General features: G+C 48.1%; 1 protein-coding gene across 1 annotated transcript in view; it reads right to left on the bottom strand.

Moving 5' to 3' along the window:
- Positions 1–385: 385 nt before the first annotated feature.
- Positions 386–14667, bottom strand: part of kif14 (kinesin family member 14) — a gene marked incomplete at its 3' end in the record, with an annotated part of 31969 nt that continues 17687 nt past the window's right edge. Inside the window, exons 22-29 of the mRNA XM_080529654.1 lie at positions 13487–13584; positions 10949–11179; positions 9942–10129; positions 6070–6222; positions 5477–5599; positions 3857–3931; positions 2413–2554; positions 386–780 (exon numbers count right to left, since the gene is read on the bottom strand). Coding sequence (XP_080385780.1) covers positions 386–780; positions 2413–2554; positions 3857–3931; positions 5477–5599; positions 6070–6222; positions 9942–10129; positions 10949–11179; positions 13487–13584 — 1405 coding nt within the window. The remainder of the gene's footprint in view (positions 781–2412; positions 2555–3856; positions 3932–5476; positions 5600–6069; positions 6223–9941; positions 10130–10948; positions 11180–13486; positions 13585–14667) is intronic.

Genomic DNA, 14667 nt, shown 5'->3' with positions numbered 1-14667 from the left:
CAATGCAAAAATAAAACATCTACATTTAAATGGTATTAATATTCATTTGCATGTATTTCAGTGAATTCACATTATATTCCTGTTAATTCCCACCGAAAAGTTTCCACTTCTGAATATTCCCCCGAAATGTGCAACCCTACACTGTACAGGACATCTCTACCTGGTTCTGAGTAAGAAGCCAAACACTCTCATTCTCACTGTTCACCAGGGGGGGTATACCATCAATGTCGCTAAAGTAAAAATCCAGGCTTAATTTTGATAACGAGGATTCATAAAAAAAAAGAAACCTGGATTTTTTACTTTAGCAACGTTGATACCACCACCCCCCCACCAGCTCTTTCCACCTCTAACATGTGATTGGCTGAGCGTCAACATGTCAACATGTTCAAACCCACCGAGGCTCGCCATTGGACGAGGACCCCCCCAGAACCCCCCACGAGGACCCCCCGGAGGACAGAGAATGCAGCACCGCGCTGGGGGTGGCGGCTCTGTTCCTGAGGGCGCTGGAGGACGAGGCGGCGGAGCCCCCTTCGCTCTTCTCTGAGCCGGTCGACCCCCCCCTGCTGCTCTCCGCCGCCCCCGTCTGGTCGAAGGCGGTACCCAGGGACAGCAGGGCGGCGTGCAGGTCGTCGCGGGCCGCCATGACGTTCTGGACGCAGGGCAGCTGCAGCCCAGAGGCCCCCCCCGCCCCCCCCAGGCCGTTGATGACCTCGTCTATGGTTCTGGAGGCGGAGGAGATGGACTCCCTGCAGGCGCTGAGGCTGGACTCACTACCTTTACCTGTAGGGTGTGTAGGGGAAAATTATTAGTTTGATAAAGACATTTTGTCATAAGTGTAGTGGGAAGACATTTTGTCATACTACTATCAGTCAGACTGTCTGGGCTGAATCAACACACTTGGACGACCCCGGCCTGTTCTACAATGAAAAACAGTTTCTCTACTTGAAGTTTGACATTGGCGAGACAACAGATACATTTAAATGATCACAAAGACCTAGTTGCTCTCTTCTCTCTGGCTTTCCACAGGCCCAGTACTCTAAAACCAGACCAGAACAGTTCGTGGCCTTTGTGTCCCTTTTCCACCTTTGTGTCTCTAAGAGAAAGTGGGGGGTCAATCCCCCATAACCTCTTCATAATTTGCATCACAGCTAGCCCCTCCTCCTCATACAGGAAATGTCTGTGATTGGCTTGAACCTTACCTGATAACAGGCTGATTACCTGTGTATAAAAGTGCCATGTCTCCTCTCTGAAAGGACTGTCCTGAAACGTTTCACTGTTAAAGACTTGTCTTGACATGCTTGTAAACTGTTCTCCTTTTGCAAAATATTTTTTTGCATTATAGTTGGAATAATAATAATAATAATAATACATTTTATTTGTACAGCGCTTTTCAAACGTTGCAGCTCAAAGTGCTCCAATCATTATATAATCATAGTTTAATTATTTAGTCATTTAAAGGCAATATTAAGAAGATGGGTTTTTAGTCTTGAGCATATTGTCTGAGGTTGCATCCCTAATGTAAACTGGCAGTGCATTCCACAATCTGGGTGCATAAAATGAGAATGCAGCCTCACCAAATCTCTTCTTTTGTACATGTGGTACACAGAGAAAACCAGCGTCAGAAGACCTGAGAGCTCTACTGGGCTGATAGGCTAGCAAAAGGTCTTTCAGATATTCTGGTGCTGTGCCAGTGAGAGCTTTATAAACAAGCAGAAGGATCTTGAAATCTATTCTGAACTTAACAGGAAGCCAGTGGAGAGTCTCTAAAAGATAGTTTGGTCTTCTCGCTGTGACTCAACATAGTATACACTACTCTACTGAAGCCGTAATACTGTCTCTCAGCTCGGTTTGGCCAAGACAGTTGGCACAGCTCCAGGCCAGATTAGATTGGCAACCCGATCTACTCAGCGACTTGCAGTGAGGGACACATGCACTGCTGAGCCAGTGGTTGTTGTTCCCTAAAGCCAAAGCTGTTTCCATAATAATAATTACATCCACAACCACCATCTACCAGAGTAGAGTACTAGTCATACGCAGCGCTGGGTAGAGTATTGTAACAACCCTGACCACCCGGCCGGTTAGCTCAGTTGGTTAGAGCGTCGTGCTAATAACGCGAAGGTCGCGGGTTCGATACCCGTACTGGCCAATCCTTTTGAAGGGTCCCATGCCTCCCTGCAGCCATATTTTTCTTTGATTGTAAGTCAATAATAATAATAATAATAATAATAATAATAATAATACACAACATTTAGCTGACGCTTTTCTCCAAAGCAACTTGCAGTGAGGGTTAGGGTTACTTCTCAGTATAGGTCTCAGCGGGAACCGAACCCACAACCTAAGCGTTGCTAACGCCATGCTCTACCAGCTGAGCTACAGGGGAGCGTAGCACCATGCTCTGCCAGGGGAGGTTACCTCTGAAGCAGGCAGACACGGAGGCGTGGAGCTGTCTGATGGCCTGGGTGAGCTGGAACAGCCTGGCGGCCGTGGCTCTCAGGCTGTGGAGGAGAGACGGGTCGGCCTCCTCCACTGGCTCCTCTGAGCTGTCCTCCCTCTCCTGTGGAGAGAGACACACACACACACACACACACACACACACACACACACACAGACATACAGACACAAGCGCACGCACGCACAGGCGCGCACACACACACACACACACACACACAAACACACACACACACACAGACACAGGCGCACGCATGCACAGGCACACACACAGGCACAGGCACAGACCACACACGCGCACGCAAGCACACACACAGACAAAGACACACACACACACACACACACATAAACACACAGACACACACGCACACAGATGTTACAAGTCATTGATACCAACACACAGACACAAATTACAGTTGATGTATCATTTTTCCAAGGAGAATGAACCCTTTGAACCTGTGACAAAAGCCTATCAGTGCCTTTCCCCCTCAGACACTGCAGAATAGAGGCAACAGAGTTCCTCCCAAATCCCACAACAGCCCACAAACTGTAGAAAACCCAACCCATAGACTCCCCTAGCTCCACTGTCATGTGAAAACACAATCCCTAGACAGTCCTAATTCACACCCACCCACCCACCCACACACCCACCCACCCACCCACCCACCCACCCACCCACCCACACACACACACACACACACACACACACACACACACACACACACACACACACACACACACACACACACACACACACACACACACACACACACACACACACAGAAACAGCACTGTTGAATAACTCATTGATTCATAGACACTAATTCACATATTCTTTACCATTCGTTTACCATTCGTTAGGGGTAAACATACATCATATATTTTACAATTATGTAACGCTCCACTGTCATGTGAAACCACAGCCCCCCTCCATCTCTCAGAACCTCAGCCCCAGGTCGTTTTGTCTGGACCCCTTTTGTTAGATAACAATGAGGACATCAGATTGGGACACCCCCCACACCCTTTTTGTCCCAATCTGCCTCCCAACCGCTACGATCGATGCTAACAAAAGGTGCTAGTTTGTGAGCGGGCAGATAACGGCGCGCAGGCCCGTTCCGGGGTGACTGATGTCACTTCATTCAACACATCCATTACCTGAACGACCCGCGCAGGGAGACCGGGCCTGATAAGACCCGCGACCAACAGGCCGCTCTGGCTTTACAGGAGCAATAAAAGCTGGTTGGCACCTTTAACAGAGGGGGGGGGGGCCTGGGGGAGGCTGGGGGGGGGCCTGGGGGGGCTAGGAGTTATTCATCTGAAACGTTTAACGTTTTAACGCCCTCCGCCCCCCCCCCCCTTCCCCTCCCCCATGTCAAGAGCGAGGAGGAGGAGAGGGGGGTCAACCCACCGTCATATTGCAGTGGATGTATCTCTGGAGGGCGCAGGATAAGTCCAACATCTTGGATTTGAGACTCTGAAGAACCTGTTAAAAACAACAACAACAACAACAACAACAAAAAAAGAAGCCTTTTAAGAGAAATAAGGGCCGTTCGGTTTTTCACAGACCAGGGTCGAGCCTGATCTAACCAAGTCTCTAACCTGCCACATCTTGTATGCATCTAAAGTACACACATCTAAAGTACACACATTAAGTATACACCTAAAGTATACATCTAAAGCATACATCTAAAGTACACATCTAAAGTATACACCTAAAGTATACATCTAAAGCATACATCTAAAGTATACATCTAAAGTATACCGTACATCTAAAGCATACACCTAAACTAGAGTATTGTAACAATCCCTGACCACCCGGCCGGTTAGCTCAGTTGGTTAGAGCGTCGTGCTAATAACGCGAAGGTCGCGGGTTCGATACCCGTACTGGCCAATGCTTTTGAAGGGTCCCATTGCCTCCCTGCAGCCAACTTTTTTCTTTGATTGTAAGTATACACCTAAAGTATACACCTAAAGTATACATCTAAAGTACACATCTAAAGTATACATCTAAAGTACACATCTAAAGTACACATCTAAAGTACACACCTAAAGTACACATCTAAAGTATACATCTAAAGTATACATCTAAAGTATACATCTAAAGTGTACATCTAAAGTACACATCTAAAGTATACATCTAAAGTATACATCTAAAGTATACATCTAAAGTACACATCTAAAGTATACACCTAAAGTATACATCTAAAGTATACACCTAAAGTATACATCTAAAGTATACATCTAAAGTATACATCTAAAGTATACAACTAAAGTATACATCTAAAGTATACATCTAAAGTATACATCTAAAGCATACATCTAAAGTACACATCTAAAGTATACATCTAAAGTACACATCTAAAGTACACATCTAAAGTACACATCTCAACTAGAGTATTGTAACAACCCCTGACCACCCGGCCGGTTAGCTCAGTTGGTTAGAGCGTCGTGCTAATAACGCGAAGGTCGCGGGTTCGATACCCGTACTGGCCAATGCTTTTGGAGGGTCCCATGGCCTCCCTGCAGCCAACTTTTTTCTTTGATTGTAAGTCTACTTTGGAATCAGCCGTCTTCTCGACGCCAAAAAATGTAAAAACGTAACGACTCGGGCCTCACGCCCGTCAGCAGCTCTGCCAGGGGAGTTAACTGTCCTGGCGCAGGTTTCACACACCAGGCTTAAGCCCAGACCCGGCTGTGTCTCAGGAGGTAGAGGAGCCGCCGTCTAATGATCACAAGGTCGGCAGATCGGTAGATCGTCGGTTCGAGCCCCGGCTGGCCACATGTCGAAGTGTCCTTGGGGCAAGACACTGAACCCCAAATTGCTCCCAGTGAGCGGGGCCGGCCGGCGCCTTGCATGGTAGCTTGCCGCCATTGGTGTGTGAATGTGTGTGTGAATGTGTGTGTGAATGGGTGAATGAGAGGCCGTTGTAAAGCGCTTTGGATAAAGGCGCTATATAAGTCCATTTACCATTTACTAGACCCTACTCTGCGTAATAGAAGCGGTTCTGGTACTACGGATGCGTCTTACCGGGGTCCGGGGGTAGGCTAGCTGGGCCTCTCTCAGCAGGTCGTTGGTCAGCGTCAGGCCCATCTGCAGGAGGGAGTGCACACCCTGGCTGGTGCCCTGCAGCAGAGACACGCCCACCGCCCGCTGAGGAGAGAGACACAAGACACACACGCTGACTGTCAAACTGGGTCAAGACCACCATACTGTAGAGAGGAGAGGAGACACACTCTGACTGTGAACCTGACCAGGTCAAGACCAACACACTGTAGTAACACACTATAGTAACACACTGTAGTAACACACTGTAGTAGCACACTGTAGTAGTAACACACTGAGGGGGAGAGACACACTCTGACTACTAATCATGTCAAGGACCAACACACTGTAGTAACATACTAGAATCCCAACATACTGTTTAGCTGTTACCTTGTGTTATCATTATCAAGGGTGGGGTAGCATAGAAAGCAAACATTGTTGTGTGTGCATCGTAAATATATAATTCCAGTAACAATCCTCCCCCTTCTCCAAGATAACACACACACACACACACACACACACGTGTGTGTAACAGTGTTGGTGATAACAGCACAACGGGAGCGTTGCGGGAGCGTTACCTTGCCGGCGGCGTCGGCCCCCATCTCCGTGACGTGCAGCAGGGTTCCCGACATGGCGGCCAGGCGGCTGATGAGACGCAGAGCGGCCTCCAGACACTCAGCGCTCCTCCTCTGGGCCTCCGTCACCATGGACGAGATCTCTGAGTCACAGCCCTGCACACACAGACACAGACACAGACACAGACACAGACACAGACACACAGACACACAGACACACAGACACAGACACAGACACAGACACAGACACAGACGCAGACGCAGACACAGACACAGACACAGACACAGACACAGACGCAGACACAGACACAGACACAGACGCAGACACAGACAGGGTCAGAGGGTGAGTCAAGGTTGGCAGATGGGTGGTTTCGAACCCCGGCTGGCCACATGTCGAAGTGTCCTTGGGCAAGACACTGAACCCCAAATTGCTCCCAATGAGCGGGGCCCGGCCGGCGCCTTGCATGGTAGCTTGCAGCCATCGGTGTGTGAATGTGTGTGTGAGAGGCCGTTGTAAGGCGCTTTGGAATAAGGCGCTATATAAGTGCAGTCCGTTTACCATTTAAAATGAAGGTTTAGTTCAAAGTTAAAAAGGAGGACAATTGTGAGAGGACAACGAAATGCATGTATGCTCTAGAGGAGGCTCTAGGCAATTGGGGTTACAGCCATTATAGGCGACCCTGGAACAATTAGGGGTTCAGTCGCAGTGCCTTGATCAAGGACACTTCGACACGTGGGCCCGCCGGGGGTTCGAACCGCTGCGAGCTGCCGTTCTATTTGCAATCATTAGACGCCGGCTCTACCGAACGAGCTACAGCCGCCCCCCTAAAAAGGTTAATTAAATGAAAATGTCTCCTCTCCTCTCCTCTCCTCTCCTCTCCTCTCCTCTCCTCTCCTCTCCTCTCCTCTCCTCTCCTCTCCTCTCCTCTCCTCTCCTCTCCTCTCCTCTCCTCTCCTCTCCTCTCCTCTCCTCTCCTCTCCTCTCCTCTCCTCTCCTCTCCTCTCCTCTCCCCTCCCCTCTCCTCTCCCCTCCCCTCCCCTCCCCTCCCCTCCCTCACTCTCCATATTCATGTTCTGTTAGGGGCTCAAGGTTGACGATTCCCTGCGCTTGTCCATTTCCATACACACACTCAAAACAGCTCACAGCTACGACCTGCCAGTCAACAACACTTGTGCATTTTGATAAGCTGCTCTGCTCCATGTCCAACAAACTGACTCCGTTTGGAAATCATGTTCCTGGTTTTAGAAATGGTAATGTTTGGGCTCTGTGTTCAGTTTAAGAAGACTGAAAACTTGTCTGTGATGTCTTTGCGTGTGCTAGTGATGCACTGGCCTGTGTGGTGTGTGTGTGTGTGTGTGTGTGTGTGTGTGTGTGTGTTTTAGATTGTCATTCGCTGCTGTCTAGGCCAAGACAGGCCTCAGGACTCAAGGCCGTCATACCCATAATGCACTAGGCGTCGCACACTTGGCGACCGTGCCTTTTCTGTCGCTGCACCCGAGCTGTGGAACACCCTTCCACACCAGCCATCCCTCAGTTTGACAAAGGCGCTTTCAAATAAAATGTATTATTATTATTATTATTGATTGATTGATACGGAGAGCCGTTTCGAGGGATCAGCACTGTATAGCTCAGGGGGGCATTCCAGCAACATTGCTAAAGAAGAATTCAGGCTTATTCTGATATTTTCGATAGATCTCATGAGATTTCCCGAGACCTAAGCCTGGATTTTCCTTTAGCGACACTTATGGAATACCCCCCCCTGGTGTATGGCTTACCCATAGTCCTTTGTACACCATTTAATTCCAGGCTGTTCTATTCATCCAGTTGAACCATCAAGGTTCATCTAAGATAACTATTTTCCAAGAGAGTCCATGGTCCAAAAATGTAACAGTTGTGTTAAATGTCAACACACGGAAGACTAGCCCTGTGTCTGTCTGGGCTAACAGAGATCCTAATACATGAAGAAAAACACAATAGCCCACCTGGATGAGAAGGTTAGGGTTTAGGGTTAGGGTCAGGGTATAGGGTATAGGGTTTAGGGCAGGCCTATTCAATTAGCGGCCCAGGGGCCGCATGCGGCCCAGACGCGACCCCCGATTGGCCCAGCCATAAAAGCAGAGAAAAACGTATTTCGCGAATGTTCAGAAATTCATGCAGAAATGTCTACAATAGTAGCCTACAGAACGTGAATATAACACTCTAAACAAACTAAGCGGAGAGCGTAAAAAAACAACAATGGATAATGGCTACAATTAATTGTATTCGCTCCACTTCGAGCCTCCAACATCGCTTATTCCGCAAGTTGCTGTCAGAAATGTCTGCTGAGCACCACAAGCTGCTTTTGCATAACGACGTCAGGTGGCTGTCCAAAGGCAAGGCACTGGAGCGTTTCTGTGATCTCAGAGAGGAGATTACAACTTTCCTCCGCAGCAGCAAGCAAACGAAGGCAGAAACACACTTGAATCGCATACTGGACGACAACTTCACGGCTGATGTCTGCTTTCTGAGCGACATATTCAAACCTGAATGACCTAAATGTGGGGCTACAAGGCAGAGACAAAACTGTGATTTATCTTGTGGAACAGACGCGCGTTCCAAGTCAAACTGGACCTTTTCGCGGCCGACTTCTGCACCGGCAGAATGCTGCATTTTCCGACGCTCCGCAAATGCGTCTCATCCCCGGCACAAATCACAGATGTGATGACTGTTTTCATTGCGAGGTTGAAAGAGAACTTTGCTGGTCGACTGGATGGACTTGCTCTGCCCGCAGAGGTGATGGGCTTTGCCAGAGACCCGTTCACTGCTGCAATAGAAGGCGACTTATCGACGAGGGGAAATTCATACTCGAACTTGTTGACGTGCAGTCATCCGTAACCATGGCACAGGAGCTTCGCACTAATGGACCTGCGAAGTTTTGGAGTGATGTCAACGTGCACCAGTTCCCTAACGTTAAGAAAGTAGCAATCCATGTGCTCAGTATGTTTGGATCAACGTACACCTGTGAATCAAGCTTTTCACACATGAACACAATAAAAAGCAGCTCTCGTTGTTCCCTGACTGACAGTACTCTTCACCAATGCCTTCGGATTGCATTGACATCTTATGAGCCAAATGTCACTGCTCTTGTTCAGAATAAAACATGTCACTTCTCACACTAAGAAAGTCAGCAGGGTAAGATTAGATTAGATTAGATTCAATTTTATTGTTTAACTGTAACTGTAACTTGTTTAATTGTGCACTCAAGGTGTATTTTCATTCAGTTAAAAGCACGTTGTGCCTGGGTCAGCTATGACCAACATTTTTATTTTACAAAAGGACATTTTTTTATTGGTATACTACTGTACACTTTTTTATGCACTTTAAGATGTGCATGGGTCAGTTGAGACCAAAATGTTGTTGTTTTACCTAAAAAGTGAAAAAAGTATTGCTATTAGGTTCTGTTCAGTTACAGCTCTTTTATTGTGTTCAGTCAAGTCTTTTTGACGTGCCTGTGTCAGATGTTACCTAATTTAAAAGGAAAACTATAAATAAACTGCTTGTATTTCATTAGGCCTACATTCATTTGTGTTGGTTTGAAATGTGTCATTACCTGGTGCCTAGGCTACTGGCCGCTGAAAATGTCTGGCCCAGCTAAATTTCTTGGTTTTCAAATCTGGCCCAACTGAATTTGTAATTGAATACCCCTGGTTTAGGGTATAGGGTTAGGGTTCAGGGTTAGACAGTAGCCCACCTGGATGAGAAGGTCAGGGTTTAGGGTCAGGGTTTAGGGTCAGGGTTAGGGTTTAGGGTATAGGGTATAGGGTATAGGGTTTAGGGTTTAGGGTTTAGGGTTTAGGGTTCAGGGTTCAGGGTTCAGGGTTAGACAGTAGCCCACCTGGATGAGGAGCTGGAAGAAGCCTCCCATCCTCTTGACCTGAGTCTTGAGGTCCTCAGCGCAGGTGTAGAGGTGGCCGGAGGAGGGCCTGACGGCAGCCAGCCACTGCATGGTGACCAGCACGGCTCTATCTATGGCCGAGGTGGCCCGAACCAGCTGGGTCTGGGCCTCCACGCTGCACGCAAACACTGGGGGGGGGGGGGGGGGGAGGCAGAGTGACAAGAACAGGTTTCAAGTTTTATCTTTACGTCACATGACACGTGTGTAAGAGAGTAACATTTCTAAAAAAAAGTATTCGGTTCCTGACATTGCACTAATTCAAGATAAAAAAGTGACAGTAGTACAGGACATAAGTGACAAATAATAATAATAAGACAGGATATAGTTAGTCGTATCCAGACAATAATACAAGATAAAGGTGTTAATACAGGTAAGACAGGATACACTAGTGATAATAGATAGTTCAGTAGTAAAGTGGCTGTGAGTTTAAGGTTTAGGTAGTGCGTATACAGTACATGGGGTGTGCTTGGGGGGTGATAGTCAATTGTCTACAGTGGGAAGGTTGGTGTTTATCCAGCGGAACAAGGCCAGGTGTAGGAGTAGAGCGAGACGTAGAGGCAACAGTACAGTACCACTGTTACAATAACATCAGAACATTCTTTAATATACAGCAGAGCATTACCACAGGGTAATGCGTCGTGCCTAACCACCCCGCTAGCTGTGCCGATATCCCCGATATACCACGGCTTCTCGTTCCATAACGCTTAAGTAGAGCATTACCACAGGGTCAAAATGACCCACCCATGGCTGTTCTTTAATATACAGCAGAGCATTACCACCGGGTCAAAATGACCCCACCCCTGGCTGTTCTTTAATATACAGCAGAGCATTACCACAGGGTCAGAATGACCCCACCCCTGGCTGTTCTTTAATATACAGCAGAGCATTACCACAGGGTCAGAATGACCCCACCCATGACTGTTCTTTAATATACAGCAGAGCATTACCGCTGTCCTGGCTGTTGTCGTCCAGGCCGTCGTACAGGCTGCAGATGGTCCTCAGGGACGTGTAGACGCAGTGCAGGTCAAAGGTCAGCCTGTCAGCCACGCTCTCCTCAGCGCTGTCCCAGGCACGCAGCCGCGCCACCGTCTGGCCTATCAGATCCTTGCAGATCCCCGGGAGGGCGGAGTCTGAGGTGCTGGGGTGCAGGGACGGGGGTTTGGCCACGCCCATCAGCCCTGGGACGAGACGTCGACGTCGGAGTTAAAACGACAACATTGATAAACTACTGACTCTCACAGGGTGATGAAGGTGTACTACTACTACTACAACTGTGCTAATGAGTAGCCTAATACTCCCATAGACTCACACTCAACTGTGCTAATGACTAGCTTTATACTCCCATAGACTCACACTCAACTGTGCTAATGACTAGCTTTATACTCCCATAGACTCACACTCAACTGTGCTAATGACGAGCTTTATACTCCCATAGACTCACACTCAACTGTGCTAATGACTAGCTTTATACTCCCATAGACTCACACTCAACTGTGCTAATGAGTAGCCTATTGGTGCTTTTCCATCAGCAGCCCGGGTTAGTGCAGTTCGTATCGGTTCGAGGTCAGGTCGGGTCACTTTGATCTGTTCTGGTTTTCCATTATACACAAACCGACCCGGACTAGTAGGAGGAGTAGAGGATAGTAGGCGGAGTTACGCGTCACACGCAGCCTGGCAAAAAGCTTCCGGGTGTACACAGCAACAACAGCCGTGATTTTTTTGGAGAGAAAGAGAAAGAGAGAGAGGAAGCTATGTACACATAATAAAGTCATGTTTTTTGAACCCTTAAAACCACTGCCTTCACTTGTCTGCTTTATGAACTGTAGTATCATCATCGGGAAACGCCGACAAGACGCGAATCTACCGGCATTTGACTCATGAGTGAACGGCGAAAATGGCTGGACAGCACAGCAGCAGCGCCGGGTGAACTCCCGGTTCATCAAGTTTACGGTTAAAAGCATAACTTCTCGGGGTGTCAGCGCGGTGGTTAAGGGCTCAAAATGACCGTAGACAGATGGTGAAGTTAGCAAAGGAGTATTGTGTGTGTACCACCTCCACAGCCGGTGTTATTAACAGACAAACACAGTGCCGTTTGCGGGTTAATAACTTTGGTTTACCGGGGGTTAGGATAACAATTCAAACGTGTCCGGAAAGAGGAGAAGCCAGGGAATTCAAAAGTTTTTGAATGGAGTCGATCCTCCACTCCTATCACCGTGGACACAGCGCGGAGAGAATTCCCTGTTAAAACCGGCATTTGACTCATGAGTGAACGGCGAAAATGTCTGGACAGCACAGCAGCAGCGGCCGGGTGAACTCCCGGTTCATCGAGTTTACGGTTAAAAGCATAACTTCTCGTGGTGTCAGCGTGGTGGTTAAGGGCTCAAAATGACCGTAGACAGATGGTGAAGTTAGCAAAGGAGTATTGTGTGTGTACCACCTCCACAGCCGGTGTTATTCACGGACAAACACGGTGCATAATAGCGATTTTTGTGTTGTGCTTGTTGTAAATAAAAGTTATATGATTCATTGAAATGACATTAAACTAAGATAATACGATGGTCAGCATAATTTTCTGAATCTTTATTAATAAGCTATTACAGAAACTGTAGTGACATTTTCCTAGAGTGAATGTGGTATTTCAAGATGGCGGTTAGTGAAGAAATATATGGGATGGGACATGGGATGACGATTTCCATTGACCAATCAACGGTGTGCAGCGTCACACGTCACACGCAGCCTGGCAAAGAGACCCGGATATGAAATTTTAGACCCTGGGGTCGATGTGGAGCTAAAGAAGCGACCTGACCTGGGACCGAACCGACCTGGGACGACTAATGGAAAAGGGGAACGAAGCGGGCTGACCCGGGTCAGCACCGTAGTGGAAAAGCCCCATAATACTCCCATAGAGTCACACTCAACAATGCTAATGAGTAGCCTAATACTCCCATAGACTCACACTCAACTGTGCTAATGACTAGCTTTATACTCCCATAGACTCACACTCAACTGTGCTAATGACTAGCTTTATACTCCCATAGACTCACACTCAACTATGCTAATGAGTAGCCTAATACTCCCATAGACTCACACTCAACTGTGCTAATGACTAGCTTTATACTCCCATAGACTCACACTCAACTGTGCTAATGACTAGCTTTATACTCCCATAGACTCACACTCAACTATGCTAATGAGTAGCCCACATTACCTGAATTTGACTGACTGGTTTTACCCCTGTGAAGGCATGCTATTGACTGACTGGTTTTACCACTGTGAAGGCATGCTGTTGACTGACTGGTTTTACCACTGTGAAGGCCTGCTGTTGACTGACTGGTTTTACCACTGTGAAGACCTGCTGTTGACTGACTGGTTTCACCACTGTGAAGACCTGCTGTTGACTGACTGGTTTCACCACTGTGAAGACCTGCTGTTGACTGACTGGTTTTACCCCTGTGAAGGCTGTTGAGGCTCTGTTAGGGTCTTACCGGAGGACTGTGAGGACCTGTTGAGGCTCTGGATGGGGTGGACCCGGATCTCGTAGAGGCGCCCCGAAATCCTCCTGCCCTTCAACAGACTCCTGCTCCTACAGGGGGGAAGACACCACAACACACACACACACACACACACACACACACACACACAATTATCGATTATCGACGCCAATTAAATCGCCGATATATAAAACAGTTTAACTCCATTCCTCTTCTCACCCGTTCTTGCTTTTGAGATCAGAACAGATAAAATGGACTGCACTTATATAGCGCCTTATTCCAAAGCGCTTTACAACGGCCTCTCATTCACCCATTCACACACCAAGGGCCGGCCCGCCTCATTGGGAGCAATTTGGGGTTCAGTGTCTTGCCCCAAGGACACCTCGACACGTGGCCAGCCGGGGTTCGAACCGCCGACCTTGCGATCATTAGACGCCGGCCTCTACCTCCTGCGCCACAGCCGCCCACTTGGTGAGGGACAGCAGACAGGGGCAGATGCTTTCACTTCATTTAAGATTATTCAGAATCGGAACTCTTTTATTTGGCCAGGGGTGTACTGTGTTTGCACATACAGGAAGTTGACATGGTGAGGTGCACCCTGGGACTGCCGGTGACCCTGAGCTCCCAAAACATGGGATGTTACATAAAGCTACGTACATCACAGCTACGCTGCGCAGGGAGAGAGGGAGAGAGAGAGAGGGAGAGAGAGAGAAAGAGAGGGAGAGAGAAAGAGAGAGAAAGAGAGAGAGAGAGAGAGAGGGGAGGAGAGAGAGAGAGAGCAAGGGAAAGGGAGAAAGAGAGCAAGTGAGAGGGAGAGAGAGAGAGACAGAGAGAGAGAGAGAGAGAGAGACCGTGGCTGCGGGTTCACACCGCGGTCCACCAGAGAGTCCAGGAGGCAGAGAGAGAGAGAAAGAGACACGAAAGAGAAAGAAAGAGAGACAGAGGGAGAGAGGGAACTGCCATGTTTCATTTGGCCACCTCTACATGAGCCTGGGCACCACCAGGCCATAAACAAGCCCTGACACGAACAGGAATAACAACCTCGGGGGGAAAAAAAAACGTTGCCGAGAGGTTATGTGGTGGTTGAGGGGGGGTTATGTGGTGGTTGAGGGTGGGGGGAGGTTATGTGGTGGTTATGGGGGGGGAGGAGATGTCGGAACGCTGGCTGCCCTTTT

Source organism: Nansenia antarctica (assembly GCF_963989245.1).
Source record: "Nansenia antarctica genome assembly, chromosome: 1".
NCBI classification, from domain to species: Eukaryota; Metazoa; Chordata; class Actinopteri; order Argentiniformes; family Microstomatidae; genus Nansenia; species Nansenia antarctica.
Note: the sequence above shows the minus strand (reverse complement) of the source record. Positions and strands in the feature narration are given on the sequence as shown.